The sequence below is a fragment of the Apteryx mantelli genome, chromosome 7 (genome assembly GCF_036417845.1).
Source record: "Apteryx mantelli isolate bAptMan1 chromosome 7, bAptMan1.hap1, whole genome shotgun sequence".
In the NCBI taxonomy this organism is placed as follows: Eukaryota; Metazoa; Chordata; class Aves; order Apterygiformes; family Apterygidae; genus Apteryx; species Apteryx mantelli.
In genome coordinates, this window is record NC_089984.1 from 17,906,344 (window position 1) to 17,923,691 (window position 17,348).

Consider the following 17,348-nt stretch of genomic DNA (forward strand, 5'->3'; position numbering starts at 1 on the left):
TTAGTGATTCTGGCAGGCAGTCCGAATGTTGTAGGAGGGGGCACCTCATTTGGTTTTAATAACACTTCTTATCAAGTAAGATACCTTTTCAAAAGTCACCATTCTATTTTACTTTTTTATTGACTCTCTACTACATGCTTTACTAATCATTTTTAATTTTGAGTTTACTAGCATCTCAAGATACAATCCTGTGCAAGTTTTATAGGCTTGATTCTTACTTTTCCATTCCAAAACAAAAAAATTTAAAAATGCATGTGGTAGACAGTTAAAAAGCAGAAGGTACAATAAATAAAGATCATTAAGGTGTAATTTTAGCTTTTAATGAGGTAAAATGGTTTAATAAATATTATTTTGCCACATAACATAATCACATTGTGACATTAAGAAAGATAAAGTTTACCTTTAACACCGTGGTTTACATGATCAAAACAACTAGGGGGGAAAAAAAAATATATATATATATATATGCACTCATAACTTTCAGTTTGCTGGGAGTTAGCACAGCTCAGTTAATGCCATATACAAAAAATGTGGGCTTTGGTTTAAGTTTGCTGATAGTAAGAAATATTTAGTATGTAACACTTACAAAGGCAGTGATTTTAATCCTATGCTGTTGATAACATAGCTATGTTATCTTCACTTCATAGACAGACAAGCTCTGAGGCCATTACCTTTAATGTTGAGGATGTAAGGTTATTAGGTCCCAAATTGTATGCGTACATAGACAATTCTTTTATATGCTAAAAACTTGAACAAGTGTTAGGCCCCTACTGCGGAAGGCTATCAGTGGTTACCTTCAGAGACTGCAGCAATAAACATCATTTCGGAAATGATGCCCCCTCCTTGTTTTGTTCTGCGTTTTTGTTGCCCCAACCCCTCCCAGTCCTGCCTTTCCCGAAGATCTCCCGTGCTTAGCCCTTCACCAACCTGCCTAACATTGGTACCAGTAATTGAAGTCCAGTTAACTCATCTGGTCTCTGTTTAAACAGCATGATTAAAATAGTTTTAACAGTCTGCACAACTTTGAGCATGTCTACATAGTATGATCAAGTGTTAGGAAAGAACACACTCAAATTAATGCACAACAAAAGCAATATAGTGCTATTAAACTCCTGTACTGGAAGTACAGATGTGACCTGCAGATGTTGGTGATGTGCCCTAGATACACTGCATCTGGCACCCGAGTTTCATTCAGAGCTAGCTCAGCTGTGAACATCTGGTGCCGCCTTTTGCTTTGCGAACGCTGAGTTCATAGTAATACGTACCAGCACTTTTCAAGAGGCTAGTGTTTGTTTATGCACGCCATGAAAGCACTACCCCTGTTTGTACAGACGGATACGTCCCAACTGCGTGGTCATCTTAAGGAAGTTATAACCTTAAAACGGTAGGAGGCAGGTCATAGTTACAGTTTGTCTGTCTGGTGAAGCGTAGACTGGCATTCTCTTTGGAAGAGACTGAGAAGCTCATTGGTCTTGCCTGCTGTTTTATACCACTGCTCAGAAAGAAACAGTCACGTGAATGAGACAAGTACTGCCAAGTGAAGGAAACTTGGGGGTGGTGAGGGGAACGTATCTGTTTTTTCTTCTGTATAATCTAGTCTCTTGTTGTACTTACTAGTGTCTGTTGTTGCTGTGTGTCTTTTTAAGTGTTCTTTTCTTCTCAAATCTTCTGCATCTTTCAGATATCTGTTCCGTAATAGGTCTTTTCTGAGAATCCCTGTGGCTCCTAGGCCTAGGTTCTCATCACTAAGGAGTTTGAGGTTGGCCTCATGTAAGGTTGTCCTTCTCAAGCAGTATTGCGCACTTTGTGCTATTTGACATGTTTGGATAATTTCCCTGAGAAAAATTTGCATGGTAATTGTAATGCTACCATGCAAACTGCTGTCTTAATGGCTTGAGTTTGCAACTGCTTAATTTTCATTACTAATTTATGTTTCCCTGCATACAAATATGAAATCTGATATTCTGTATTGTTGTTTTTTTGGTTTACCACCGTATCATTTATGATGTTTATTTTCACTGGCAATAAAGACTCCCAGCATTTATAACTGTAATGTACCTTTCTGGAATATGATTTGTAAATTACATATTATATACAGTAGTTAACTTACTTTCATGTAATATGGATCTGGAAGTTTCTTATCTACCAACTTCACCACCATACTATTTATAGTTCACATTTATCATAACTTTTTAAAGATGTTGTGTACCTGGTATACATTTAGTTCTGCCACTGTACATTGCATGGAGTTTAAGGAATGCCTTTACAACAACTGATTGTAAATTTTTTTTAAGCAACTGTTTAAACCTGTTTTATTATTACAATTCAGCAAGACATAAAGTAGTGCATGTAACTTTGACATTATTATGGTTCAAGTGCAATTTTGTCCAAATCAGTTTTAACTATCTCCTCTAAAAGGCCCTACATGGAAGAACCACGTCATGTTAAAGTGCAGAAGGGTTCTGAGCCACTGGGGATTTCCATTGTGAGTGGAGAAAACGGTGGAATATTTGTATCTAAAGTAACGAGTGGGAGCATTGCCCATCAAGCTGGCCTTGAATATGGCGATCAGCTGCTGGAGGTAATTGTTCACTTACTGTTTCTATGGCTTATTGAATCAGTTCAGTTGGCCCCAGCCATAACTGCTTTCCCCTAAAGAGTATCTTGCAAAAGCTTGTGTGCTTTGAGAAATAACAAGGGTTATTCTATATTGTAATGTTCAAGTAATAATTGTGATTGTTAGCGACTTTTTGTCAGGTTTTATTACAAAAAATGTCTTTTGATGATAGGTTTTCATTGCATCTTATGTAGACATACTTCAGCTTTAAACTCTAATTTGGGTACTTAACATAGTCACAATAGCATACTCTGCCTGATACAGAGAGTAGATACTCAAGCAGCTAGCCAGTACTAAGTTTCATGTTGTTATTACAATGTCGTATCAGTACCTGAGATAATTAGTTTAAAAACAATTGTTTTTGCATACAGTATTAGGCAATCCTGTGGAGGTGTGTTTTGTAAAGTACAGAGCTGCTTTGTAAATGTATCTGCTTATGCATGTGTATGTTAAATCTTTTATTGTGTTGTGTGTGGATGATAGAGCGAAATGGACCTGAATGGATCGTGAATTTTAATTTATCTTTAAATTCTGAATTTATTTAGATCAGTGTTCTGAACCAACTTGCATCTAATCCATGATATTGAAGCATAAAATAATGGCAAAAATGGGCAATGAACAAACTTTTAGAAACTATTTGGAAATCATAACACAACTTAGAATGCTTATGTCTTTCAACAGTAAAAAGGCTTTTTATCAGGTTACCATATATTTTAAAATTATAGCAATTCCTTCCAAAAAGTAATCAAATGCTAGGAATCATTGTGTAGCAGCACTTCCATCCTCCTATTTACTCCAGAGGAAAGAAGTCAGCATTTAGAAGTTAAACTAATTAGGAGATTGATTTTGCTAATTTCCGTTTGAAAACTTGACATCTTGGTTGTGGCTTTTTTCTTTTCCTAGTTTAATGGAATAAATTTGAGAAATGCTACAGAGCAACAAGCTCGACTGATCATTGGACAGCAGTGCGACACCATTACTATTCTGGCTCAGTATAACCCTCATATGTATCAGCTTGGCAATCATTCACGATCAAGGTAAGGCTGGCTAGCTTCTGAAGAAACTGCTCTCTGGTCCGTGCAGCTGTCTCATTAGTAGATAACTCTGTACAGATTACATTTATGAACATCTGCTGATAAGAAGTGTGGCCGCTTAGAAAAGTAATGCGCAAGCATAATGTGCTTATCAAAAGAAAAATGCTTGATGCACTTCCCTTCCCCCCCCCCCTTTTTTTTTTCTTTCCTATTTGGACATAATCCTCAGACATGTTAAACTAAAACTGAAGATCACTTCTTCCTGTGGAGGTTCATGTACTTCAAACTGGTTTTTACATCTTTTAGAGTTAAGGAGTTTCCAAAAACTAATTAGAAAATGCGTATGATTTAGTGAAACTATCCATCCCATTTTGATGCCTGATCACACTTTAAAATTGATTTTTGCCTTTTTTTAGAATTACGGAGAACTTGTGGTGTTTGCAATGCCGTTTCAATTGTGGGTGTCTCCCCCCGACTTGTTTTGGGGCCAAATTAGGAACTTTGTGCCTGCATGAAAAACATTTGGCATTGGTGAAGCATTAACCATCAACCTTTTATTCTGTTTTCCTGTTAGTTCTCGCCTCGAACCTGTGAGTAATCATTCCACCCCCCAAGACAGTGGAGCTGCAACCCCTGACAATCATTCCATAATTGATACTGTGAGTGAACAGGATGAAGGAACAATGACACCCCCATCCAAACAAACCACACCAACTACAAGTCCCCGCAATTCCTTAAGGTAGAGTAAAACTTCTGCCTTAAGGGGGGAAAAATTGGCAGGGTGAATGTGAAGGGTGTAAAAAAAAAAAAAAAAAGTGTTTGTAAGGAGCGAAGAAAGTGTAAGACCAGATTGTTTTGGTTTAAAGTCGTCTGGAAGTAACATGAAGTTTGCTTATAAAACTGTGTCTGTAGGTGACCTACTTTAAATAATAATTATGTAAATGCATTTTGTTCAGGTGGCTGGTTGCATGTATACTCTTAATGCATGTTTTTTAAATTGAAGTACATGTGTTATTTCTCTCTATCAAAAGGGGCCCTGTGGACATGAACAAAAGGACCTCTGAACCTAGAACTGTTGTTGTTAAAAAATCCCAGGTGGATCTTGGGATCCAGATATGCGGTGGAAACCTGTATGGAATATTTGTGTCAGATGTAGATGATGATAGTCCAGCAAAAGGACCTGACGGACTAGTGTTGGGTGACATGATACTTGAGGTAAGTTATTAATAAAACTGCACTATACTGACAAAATGTCTAAAACGGTATAAACAGAGAATTGTACAAAGAATCCTGCTGTCTTGGAGTGGGAGTATTCTATGAATTTTGAGTTCCTGCCATAAAAATTAAGTGAAAAAGATGCATAACCTATATTGCAACATATGAAGAGCTGGATGATAGTGGCCATGTATGAACAATTACCACTGCTGAGAGTGCAAGTTGCCCACAGGTTTGGAGGACTTGGGTATGTGCACTTGGATTTATAAACAGCTGTTCTTGTATTCTAAATAGTAAGTCTTGAATCCAGTTGCTGTAGATGGGAGCAAGATGAGAATATGAATGATACTGCAAACCAAAGAATGTTGATCTTGTCATTATGAAATTCTAATGAGACTTTGGGGAAAAAACATGTAATCCGTTTGTGACTCTGCTTTTTTTATCTAAAATGAGAATATTACTGTATTTGGCAGCAGCGTTAAGGTGACAAATACATATGTTTGAGCTTTTCAGATACAACCAAGATGGACCCTGTCTGAGCATTGAGACTCTCTCATTGTGCCTTTAGTATCCAGATGGAAACTTTACTTTACCATGTTTCTGCCTTCTTTCAGACCACTCGCTCTCCCTAAAAATACTAAATTCTGTTCAGTGTCAATTCTGTGATTCTCAGCTTACATTTTCAGACTTACCAAAGAAGCACAGGCTCTCTCACAATGCGTGTATGCTGTGTTCACTTTGGTATTTTGTTTCCCGTTCCCTTCTTCCTCTCCCTCCCCACTAGACATCTTAGGGTTGAAACTGTATTAGTGTTAAGTGGCAAGATTTACTTGTTTATGGATCCTGCCAGTGGGAAAATCAAACTCGCTTTTACACATTTTTCAAGTGCGCTTAGTTCTATTGCCTGCTAAGATACAACGTCACACTTGAGGGTTTGTGTTTTGCAGTATGGGTCCATTGATATGCGAAATAAAACAGCTGAGGAAGCTTATCTTGAAATGTTGAAGCCAGGAGAAAACATCAAAATAAAGACTCAGTACAGACTTGAAGAATTCAATAAGATAAAGGAGCTTCCTGGAGATGGATTCTATATCAGGTATTTGAGAGTGACTGGCAATGACAGCATAAGGCTGTTAGGATAATATACTGACCATCATGAGAGAAGTAATACATCAGTTTTACTACACTTCAGAAATTCAAAGTTTACTAATCAGTTTCCTTGAGATGATGGAATATCAGTTGAAGGGCCTATTTATGTCTTCTTTTCCAGAGCACTTTATGACCGTCTGGCAGAGGTGGAGCAGGATTTAAGCTTTAAGAAGGATGACATTTTGTATGTTGATGATACCCTACCACAGGGAAACTTTGGTTGCTGGATGGCTTGGCAGCTAGATGAGAATGCTCAGAAGCTGGAAAGAGGACAGATTCCAAGCAAATATATGTGAGTGATCTGTGTAACCGGCTATTTATCTTAGTCTTTAAAAGTGTTGGACTAATGAGATGCAATAAAAGACCTGTCTACTTCTATCCTTTCAGGGAGTTATTAATTTTTAGATATGCTATTTTAGGGGTGGCATATTTTAATAAAATGAATTAAATATGTTGCTCTATCAAATAATTTTTAGTGCTACTCAAGCGCTAAAATAAGTAAGTTTACTGTAGTAAACTAGAAATGAAAAGAGTGCACAGCACCACGTTGTGATAGAAGATTCAGTAACTGAAGTGATTTTTCACAAAAATGCCCTTTAATCCAAGGGTGTTACACTTGGTTTTGGGCAGGGTCAATGTCTTCAATTTCCATCTGTGGTCAGAAGTGTTAATATAAAACTGTCTACCACGATCTCGTAATGTTCACAGAGAACTTGCATCAAGTTGAGGTGTATACAGGAACTAAAAAAAAGTTTTTTTTTTTTTTTTTTTTTAATTATTGAAATCACATTAGGTATCATGCAGTGACAAAAGATCTTGTTCTTTTCAAGATTACTTTTTTCTCCTTTCCTTTCACTTTCCTTCTGATATTTTTTTCTGCAGGTCATAACTCAAAACTCATCCTCATAGTGGGAGGAATGGTATTACACGGAATGTTTGAAAGTACAATATACACATACAGACATATACACATAATTGATTGGCTCATTACTAGAAGATGAATAGTAAAACTGACTACATTTTACATGTGTCATGTGGCCAGCATCTTTGTGCTCAATAATAAATAGAACTGTAAAAAATAAAATAAAACTGTATGTTATTTTGGGTTGCTAACAAAAATGATTTGTAAGGATGAGTATGACATGCAGCTTCATAGAAACAGTGGGATCCTCAGTTCTGTGCGAGGCTGATTCTCCTGGCTGTTAAGTGCATACTGTCTTTGTGCCCTGGAGAATTTCCCCCTAATTGTCAAAATGGTCAACCCCTGTGCTGTGTTGTGATTTGTATTATAACATTCTTGCAGAAATGATGATAGAGTTAAATTTCAGATGCCTATTCTTTGGTTGTTGTTAATATTTGTTACTGATTAATTTTATGTGATGAAGATACTCTTACTAAGGTTTGAGGTAAGCTTTCCCAATGGGTTTCGGAATCAGCAGTGACGCTGTTTGTCAAAAAGTAAAAAATAAAACAGATATATTTAAATGTGAACCACTTAATCCATTTCACTATAGGATGGATCAGGAATTCTATAGGAGGCACAGCATGTCTGAGGCGAAAGATGAAAACAGTTCCTCTAAGACTCTGTCAGCAGCAGCACGAAGGTCATTCTTCAGGAGAAAGCATAAACACAAGCGAAGTGGTTCCAAAGATGGAAAGGATTTACTGGCTCTTGATACAATCAGTACAGACTCCATTCCTTTCTTGGATGGCAAGTTCCTTTGTTGTACCTGGGAGGGGGCTGCATTACCTTCTCTCTTTTTGAGGATTGCAAGACTCTTATGAATAATGTAGCTTTCTGGTTGGTCTGGTCATATAAATGATGAACCTATGTCCCCTTAGGTACATTATTTTTAGCAACCAACAGAGATACTGTATTAAATAACACACCAGAGTATTTCAAATTAAAATTGTATTTTATTAGCTTTTACTAGTTTATTCCTAGGTCTAATGTTTCGTTTCCCCAGGGAGATTGCCTTTTGATGTGTGGTTTCAGTTTTCCTTTGAACTCTTCATTTTCGGTCCAGGTTGCTTAATCCAGACAGAAATCCTGGGCATGGCTCAATAAACTTTGCTTATATTCGTTTATTGCTCTACAAAAATCTTGTTGATTACACCACTTACTTTGATTACAACACTTACTTCCTGAAAAGAACCCAACAGACCAAACCAGAGAAACCAAATACTGTGCCTTGTTCTCATTTTTAGAAAAGACAGGAATGATTGGTTTTAAGGATTGATGGGGTAGGGGGAAGTTACCAAATTCAACTAGAAAAATATCTGTTTTAAGCTTTCAAGTGGGGAAAATTGTGATAATGGCTAGTGGGTGTTTCTTATACTTGTCAAGGCCCTTATCCATTACCAGGGGTTTATTTTCACAATTATTGTTGGGGTATTTCTGCATTATTTGAGGAATGCCAGATGAAGTATTTGATAAGTAACTTTCTTCTGTGTTTTTAGATTCTGGAAGCTTGGCATATCAGCGTGTACAAAAAGTGGACTGTACCTCTCCTAGGCCCGTGCTTATTCTAGGGCCATTACTTGATGCTGTGAAAGACATGTTGGTCAAAGAATCGCCTGGAAAATTTTGCAGATGTCCTCTTGGTAAGCATGCCAATCATTCTCACTTAGAAAAAATGATAGTAACATCTATAAGTGAACTAAATGTTAGCACAAACATGGAAAAAAGCAAGAATTTGAATTTGTAGAGATTGTTCTGTAAGTCTTATTCTGCACCTAAGGAATCAGAATGAACAACAGATCTCTTCTTCTGTGAAACAGAGGTTATGAAAGCTTCCCAACAAGCTATTGAACGGGGCGTGAAGGATTGTCTGTTTATAGATTATAAACGGAGGAGTGGACATTTTGATGTGACAACTGTAGCTTCAATAAAGGAGATAACAGAGAAGGTGAGTCACATTTTATGGTACAGTTCTTTAAGAATTACAAAATATGGTCATAGTATATGGGGGAAAAAAAGTGTATTAGCATTTTCCTCCTTTAAAAGCCATCCAGAGAATGGTTCCCCAGGCTACCATCTTAATAAAATAAAACAAGGTACAGAACAGTTACCTTGTTCTGGTATTTAATTGTTTAAAGATTACTTTATGCATGTTCAGCTGCGGAGAGACTGGACATGTGCATATTCTTTTATAGTATTATTAATTTAAATTAGAAAGTGTTTTCTTAGATTTTTGTTTTCTATAAAATATTTTGGGGACTTAAGTTTCTTAACTATTCCTTTTAATGTGGTCATATAGAACACAAACATAATGATTCTAGAGACAAATGTTAAAGTCTATACATTGCTTTTAGTTTTCTGTCATACCACATACAGAGCCTTGTCACTTAAGGAACATTTGTGTTTCCTTAGCAGATTTGAAAGAGAAAATGAATATGAATACTTAAATTTGGGGGGGGGAAAAAAGTTGCATCTATTTCAGTCCGAGTTTTCAGTTCATTATCTCTTCAAATACTTTTATGTCTATCAGTATGTGTGTTTTATACTGTAAATGGAATTTCTTGCTGTTTTTTGTTTTCTTTTTTATAAATCCTTTGAGTACAAATTGCTCAGTAGCCCTAATTGCTGAATGTGAAGTGAAATTCTGTTGGGTTGCTATGATTTAAGTAGGGGAAGAAATGGGGGATTTGTGTGTGTGCTCCTGCTCTTTAACTGAATTGAGTGTTTTGCATTTACATTTGATCTTAGGATTGTCATTGTCTGCTTGACATCGCTCCTCATGCCATTGAACGGCTCCACAGTGTTCATATCTACCCTATTGTAATTTTTATTCGCTACAAAAACGCTAAACAAATCAAGTAAGTGGGGGGGCGGGTACAGCTTGGGGCTGTTTATTTTATATTAAAATAAGTTTGCGCCTTTACTGTTTCTTTCATCCTAGTCATCTTAAATCTTTTTTAAATGTAGAAATTAATCCTGTCATAAACTGTGAGGTAAATGATCTTAACTTCATTTTTGTTGCATGGGAATAAGTGAATCATTCAAGGAAATGGAACAATATAAATTAAACTGTATATACACCAGGAGATATTCCAAATACTTCTCACTTGTTGTTCTGTTAAACCATAAGATAGATGTGAGTGTGATCCATATTTAAATTAGGCATTAAGTGGTGACCATCACAAAGATGTGTTCTTAATCTCAGTGGGGCCAAGGGTGAGGATGCAGTGCACTTTCCCCTCTTACAGATCCAGCTTTCCCACCTTTATTCAAAAAAACAAAACAAAACAAAAAACCCACAAACGCAGCAGCAAGGGAAGCCCCCTCTTGTAATGGAGTGGATATACCGTGGTCTTGTCGCGTACTGCCCCTTTAGTGGAGAATTTCCTACTTGGATACAGCCAGGAACAGGAAACAGTGTTACAACTTCCAGTCTGTCCCCTAATATTTTAGTTAGCCTTCACTATTTTGATTGGCAAGAAGTGTCGTAATCTCCCTGCATAAGTATTAGAAATAGTTCTGTTGAGCGATCTTTTACTTGTGCTGTTTTCATTTTGGAAGTTGAAGACTCTTTATATTTTTGATCTTTTTGTAATTTTGATGGCTAGTTGTTTATTAAAGAAATAAATACCACCACTGTCAAATATAGGCAAGAAATGAAGCAACGTGGTGCATTTCAGTATGACTGTAGGATCATGTACTGGAATGATGAATGGAACTGTCAAGTGCTGAGCCCCTTTGAAAATCAAATAGTGGCCATTAAAGCTATTCTCTTTTTTTGAAAGTGACAGAGAGATTGAACTAGACAAGCAAGGGTTTTAGCAGTCATCGAAGTAAGATGCAGTAGCACACTGTCTCTGTCTGTTCCGGGCACCAGAGGTTTTTCAAAAGAAAATTTTTGATTTAGTACAGATCCTATTGTCATTCTGCAAGACTTTTTATCCCTAAATAGTAGACATACCCACCACAGTAGTGATAAATTAGCTCAGTAGTGATTTTTACCCCCGATACTTCATAAAATAAATTTGGCCTTCCCCCCTCACTGCTAGAAGAATCTATGCTTGTATTGGATCAGTACCTATCTATATGTCATTGCTAGCTGACTATAAATTCTGCTTTCTTTTGTACAGAATCCCCTACTTATGACCCCAAGCCAAAGTCATAGATGAGAATGCTCTAAGTCTTGTTCTGACTGAAGATTTTTACCACTTGTATTTTTCTGCATTTTTTTATTATATTTCCTACAGCTTGTATAACAGAAAATCAGTTAGCTTCACAATTCGTCATATGTAATATGACATAGATACATAAATATATACTAAAAAGTCCTCTTGTTTTCAATTTGCTCAATGTTTGATATTTTCTGCCCTTTAAAAGTGCAGGACTGTAGCCCAGTTGCGTGCAGAGAGTACTGGAGTGTGTATATAAGATCTGATTCACATAAACTGGAAAAAATTATGTTCTTTTTCCCCAAGCACCATCCCAAGATCCGTGACTTTCAAGGAATGCTGTCTTGCTCTGATAGCAAACATCAACACTGGAATGATCCTGATGACAATGCTGATACGGCTGAAGTGCAGTAGATGGCACTCTATGTGCAGGGTTGTGCTTGCAAATTAACCAGTCTTTCACATTCACCCAGTTGGAGGTAATTACTTCAAATCCATTTAAAATAAATACACTTATGCAATATTTTTCTTTCTTTCTATAGAGAGCAGAAAGACCCAATTTTCCTGAGAGACAAAGTTACACAAAAACATTCCAAAGAACAGTTCGAGACGGCTCAAAAAATAGAACAGGAGTATAGCAAGTACTTCACAGGTTAGTATTTAATCAAAGTTTCACTAAGGACACAGTTGCAATTTTCTCCATTTACATTGTGATTCAAAAGATGCTGTGTTTCTTTAGAGTTCTCTTTTCGTTTCACTTTTTCTCTTGGCAAACTCTGGTGTTTCATTTCATGAGAGAGGAAATCTCAAAATATAAATATTATTCCATGTTTTTCCATGTTTTGGTTTTAGCCAAAAATGCATCTTATGACCTTAAAGAGATTCCCAGAATGTTTTATTACAAATGGTAATAATGAAAATAACTTGACATTGACAGGCAGTGTTTTCAGTTCTTTTTTCCATAGAAAAAACATAACTTATTTTGTAATTGTGAAAAGGCTGTAGTGTGAATTAATGAACTGATGTGTGAGATGTACTTTAACTCTTTTAAAAAAGGGCAAATTTTGGCAAAGATGACCATGCATTGTAATTTGAGACCATACGTTGTAGTCTGGGATAATTAAATATAATTTTAGAGCCCTTTTAAATATCATAAAGTACAATATATGAATCTTGAATTGTAGCTACTACTTTATTTCTACTAGACATAGGCTGCTGCATTTGAAGACTGTCCCTTGTTGTTTTGGAGTACATTTCTGTGGGCTTCCACATAAATTCAAAAGAGTAATGGTGAAATTCTAGTGATCTGGACATTAATGGCAACAAAATTTCAATAAAAACTGAAGAAATGCAGAAACTGAAGTCTTACAGAAATCTTGATGGGGGGGAAGGGGGGACAATAAAAACCCAACCCAAGAACCACAAAACATGCGGGATTCTTACAGAAACGTTTTGGGTTATACCTGTGAAGTGCAGGGGAGGAGCGGTGTGGGTGTCTCTTCAGTATAGAGCTTGCACAGCATGTTCTGGGGGAAGTCACAAATCCGCAGAAGTCGGTTACCTGCTACGAGCAAGACAAAGGTTCGTTTTCAGTGAACCATACTAAACCTTGATGGAACTTGGCATGCATGGGGCCAGGCTGTATATAACCACAGGTTATCTTCTGCTCCTTGTTAAAAGTCAACTGCCGCATCTTAATTCCACGTGATAGTGGAAGTGGAGTCGCTGTGCCCTGTGGGCCACTGTGCAACCCCCATCGCGTGCCCGCGGAAAGGGCTTCCCGCTGTGGCAATGTCAAGCATGGAGGGCTCCAGCTGTCATTAGTTTCCAGAGGCTGCCGGTCACAGAGAACCAGTGTCCAAACTGTGCTGACATTTTGACTTACTGAAATTATAAATTGTTAGTTTAGTGCATAGGACATGCCTGTAGTTAAGCATGCTGGACACAGTAGCTTGCTATATGCACTCTCTCAGACCTGAGCTCTGTGACTACTTCAGTAAATGCGTTTTTTGACTAATGACCAATTCAGGCTAGCTTCATCTTGTGTACCAAATTTTAAGCACTGTGTAACTGTATCACTTAACTGCCATTTTCCACCATCCATAGTTCTGTTCAGTTACTGCACTCTGCGTCCAAACTCTCATCACTATATATTGCAGAGTCAATTTTTCTATAGGATCAAATTTTTGCATTGCAAGCATGGAAATATGTCTTATGCCTTAAAAGACTTTCCATTTCCTTCCAGCATTAGTGCTAGCTGAGGCCAAAGAGGTTTTACTGACATAGCTCTCAAGTCACGGAGTTCTTACTTTTTCAGTTTTAAAGCCTAAATAATGTAGCCTCTTCTCCTGTGTCAATGTTAGCATTTTACTTTTATGACTATTATGTTTAGCCCCAGTAGAATGCAAGATGTTCTTTGTTTATCTCTTGAATCGATTTTCAGGGAGTTGTTTGCAGTTTACCTTTTGTTCCCTGAACATAGCTGTCTGTAAAATTTGGGTAGCAACCATGGCCGTTTTACTTAGCTCAATTTTCTGTGAGCTACCTCATAATTTGCTTTTAATATTTGTAAATAGTGCCAGTTGCTACAGCTATAGTCTCTATGTATATTAGCACATAAATATAAAACTGTTAGCACCACATGCTCAACAGCAAAGGTTTATTATGATATAACAGGTTCTGACCATCTTTAGACTTAAACTTTGCCACCTGATGCCTCTGAAAATAGTACATGGAGAACTCTAACAAAACAGTTGTCTTAGTTGATTATAGCCATCAATCAGGTCTACTGCTTTCCTGGGCTGTTTTAAGGACTAGCAGAAGAGACTATACTGAATGCTTGACCTCTTTGCTCTGTTTGTTCTTTTTCTTGTTTTAAGAGTAGTGCATCTGGCAAATACTGAATTAGGTAAATTAATTCTGATCTGTTGATAAACACTTTGCAGAAAAATGCCTGCCACTGCTCTTTGTAGGTCGTCACAACTGTTTGTTCCAATGTGCAATTCGTCTGTGGGGTTTCTCTTTCTGTAGGCATCGTCCACGGAGGAGCCCTTTCAAACATTTGCACTCAGATTATGACAACTGTCGATCAAGAACAAAACAAAGTCCTGTGGATCCCAGCTGGCCCGCTGTAGACTATTTTGCTGTGAAACTACTTTGCAGATGTAAATAACCAATTAACTTTCTGCCCAAAGGACTCTGTCCATTTCTGTCTTTATAAAGATGTAAGTAAGTGATTTCTGTTTCATGAAGGGGAATGATACACTGAACACACAGAACTGACGAGGCGCGTGGGAAGGGGTAGGTCGCTGCACGGAGCTTGTCTCTTACGTCGTACATATACATCGACAGGCTGTCAGGAGGGGATGCAACCTGAGAGTGCTTGTCCATAAGAATGAATTTAGCAATGCTGCAAAACCCTGTAGAATGACAAGTTTACAAAAACCTTTTCAAAGTATTTGGTTGTTGCTGTTTACTTGAATCAAGCCTTTTTGGTTTTGTTTTGTTTTGTTTTTTTTGAACTGTCTCCTTTCACTTAATGAGATAACTCTCCCAAATGGAGTGAAATTTCTGCAGATGAGTGAATGGTTTATGCGCAATGTGATTGTCTTGCAATTCTGACCATTTCTAAGCATGTTGTTGACTTGACTACCAGGTAATAACATGGGGTTTCAATCGGTACGTCTTGGGAGTAAGCTCAGAAAGAAGTACACTCCTCTACAGGGCAGACCACTGTTTGTATTCTGTCAACGCTTGTCTGTCAAAGATACCGTTTTTGTTTTATGCATGAATCTAATATTTAAACATCATAATATATCTGTACAATCCAAGCTTAAGTGTGTGTTGAGAAATAATAATTTTTGTTTGTTGGGCCTGGGCTAAGTAGTGGTGGGAGAGAGTCACAAGCTCTTGGCCTAGCATGCTGTGTTTTGTCACTTAGATACTGTAAATATTGAAAGCTTACGTTGGTGCAATTTTGCAGGGTAATTCTTAAGCTTTGTATTTCAGTGTGTAGCATTCACATAGATTGTTTTTATTTAATATAAGAGCAGCCACAGTTTTAGGGCTTTGATTAAAAGCCTTTAGAAAGGTACTAAATTGTTAGTGTTTTCACTGTCAATGAATAAGTGATCATTTAGTTGTGGTTGCAGTACTTATTTACCTATTGTACCAAACTCCATTGTATCAGTTCCTTTTTTGTTTTTGCACTTCTGTGTCTGTGTTCCTAACACAGGTTTTGTACCCGTCTCTTCTGTCTTTTGTGCCATGTTTTTGGGTACTGTATTTTAATTGTTTTTAAAGTATCATTTGAGTAGAACTGCTTTCTCAGTCACTGTTCCTAACATTTCATTACGTGGGGTTTCTAGTTTTACACTACAGCCTGTCGTTTTGCTTCTGTTTGCAGTTTGTTTAATAAAAAAGGGATTCTTCTGCACAGTTCTTCAGAGAAAGATTTGGTCCTAAATTTAAATTCTGTTTTACAGATGCTGTTTTATAGTTTAAAATATTTTATATATATATATATATATATATGTATGTATGTGTGTGTGTGTATATATATATATATATATAAAAGGAAATAGTATGGATGAATTACTAGTCAAAGTATTTCTCATGGTGAGGGACAGCAGCTTTTTGTTTATCTCATTTTTGTTTTTTTAAAGTTGAGGTCAGAGTGGACTCCAGTGGTACAGCTGAAACAGACAGGTACTGTTCTGACATGGATTTTCTGTACTAAAATAAAAATGTCACTTTGTATCAAAAAAAAAGTTAAATTGATTACTGTGTTAAATAAAGGTCAATTTCTATAACTTGACTTGTTTATAAAAGGTGCATGTATCTAATGTTCTCCTTGACTCTGTTTAGCTGAGTCTCCATATAAGGTTTTGTCTTCTAAAATTGACATATATAGGTTCGAGTGTCCATTTTGGGAGAAGCAAATTTTGATTTTGTGTTGTTGCCCAGCCTTACATATGTTAATACCAAAGACTTTCAAAAAGAGCAGGGCACAAGAACTGAGATTTTGTTTTGTCTTAGTGTATTTTTAATGTTATGTGAGCAAATGGTGTGTAAGGATTTCGAGCAGAAATTTTGTTTCCAGCATTTGCAGGGAATGCAATTGACTGGATAGAAGGTTTAACTGCAGAGCCTGTCTAGCTAATACTACTGCTATTTTCAAGAGAGTGGCACTGGGAATTCCTGCCCTAAATACAGGGAAAAGCTACTGGGCAAAAAATTTATTATTAGTTTAAAGGCACATTGTGGAATTCCGTACCTCAGTTTTTACACTTTAACCAGACCAACCTGTTCTGTTCATTGACTTGTCTGGAAGCCTAGGGAAGGCAATTATCGTACATTAACTTTTCTGCTTCACTAGTTGCTTTATTCTCAAATGTCAGTCAGTGTACCCATCCTTCAATCTGGCTCATGCTTAAGTCAGTCCTCTTGGTAGTCTGAATACCTAGTAATAGCCTTTAGTCAGAAGACAGACCTCTATCTTATCTGCTTTTCTTTAAAAAAAAAAAAAACAAAAAAAAAAAACCAGCATGGGGCACTGTTCAAATAGAGGGCAAAGAAAATAAGAAATAGGCAGGTTCTGGCAGGGCGATAACAGCCGTGCCTTGTACATGTTCTGGTCGTAGGGAATGGGACCTGAAGCCTTGGCTAAGCTCAATAAGATTTCTTTAGCTCAGATTAAGGATTTTCTGATGCAGCTTTGTATTTTAGAGTACAACATGCTGGAGCAAGATTTGTCCATCATTCCAAAAAGAGTAACTTTGTCCACATGTTTACACAGAAAATATAGTTCTGTGATTAATCAAAAATGCTTTAAAAGTAAGGTAGCTAGAAAACAAAGTCTGAAAATGTCACCCTCCTTCTCCTAAGACACTGTGCAATGTGTACGACTGCAAGTATGGAGTTATCTATAAATCAGGATCTTTTTACTTAGGTTCCCATAATAATAAAAGACGCTAAACTGGCATAATGTGGCTGAAGATATTGCAGCCTAATCTGCCATTAATGTGTTCAGACGCATCTACCTGCTCACAAGCCTCTGCATTCTGATCACACTGACCTGAGCTGCAGAGCGAGCGTTTGCTAGATACAGGATTATGCTCCAACAGCTGCCAGCCCCTCCACCTCAGACAAGGGTCCTTTCTCAGTGCCTGATGAATTTGGAGGCTGTATCGTAATCCCTTTCA

The 17,348-nt window shown here is 37.1% G+C and overlaps 1 protein-coding gene across 2 annotated transcripts in view; it reads left to right on the plus strand.

The window, feature by feature from the left end:
• Positions 1-15,961, plus strand: part of DLG5 (discs large MAGUK scaffold protein 5) — a 123,689-nt gene extending 107,728 nt beyond the window's left edge. For both annotated transcript variants that reach the window (XM_067299875.1, XM_013960255.2), the window contains exons 22-33: positions 2,419-2,581; positions 3,521-3,654; positions 4,226-4,390; positions 4,683-4,866; positions 5,814-5,962; positions 6,137-6,307; positions 7,530-7,726; positions 8,476-8,619; positions 8,797-8,924; positions 9,725-9,834; positions 11,688-11,797; positions 14,176-15,961. In XM_067299875.1, the coding sequence (XP_067155976.1) occupies positions 2,419-2,581; positions 3,521-3,654; positions 4,226-4,390; positions 4,683-4,866; positions 5,814-5,962; positions 6,137-6,307; positions 7,530-7,726; positions 8,476-8,619; positions 8,797-8,924; positions 9,725-9,834; positions 11,688-11,797; positions 14,176-14,279 (1,759 nt within the window). In that variant the 3' untranslated portion in view covers positions 14,280-15,961. The remainder of the gene's footprint in view (positions 1-2,418; positions 2,582-3,520; positions 3,655-4,225; positions 4,391-4,682; positions 4,867-5,813; positions 5,963-6,136; positions 6,308-7,529; positions 7,727-8,475; positions 8,620-8,796; positions 8,925-9,724; positions 9,835-11,687; positions 11,798-14,175) is intronic.
• Positions 15,962-17,348: the final 1,387 nt, after the last annotated feature.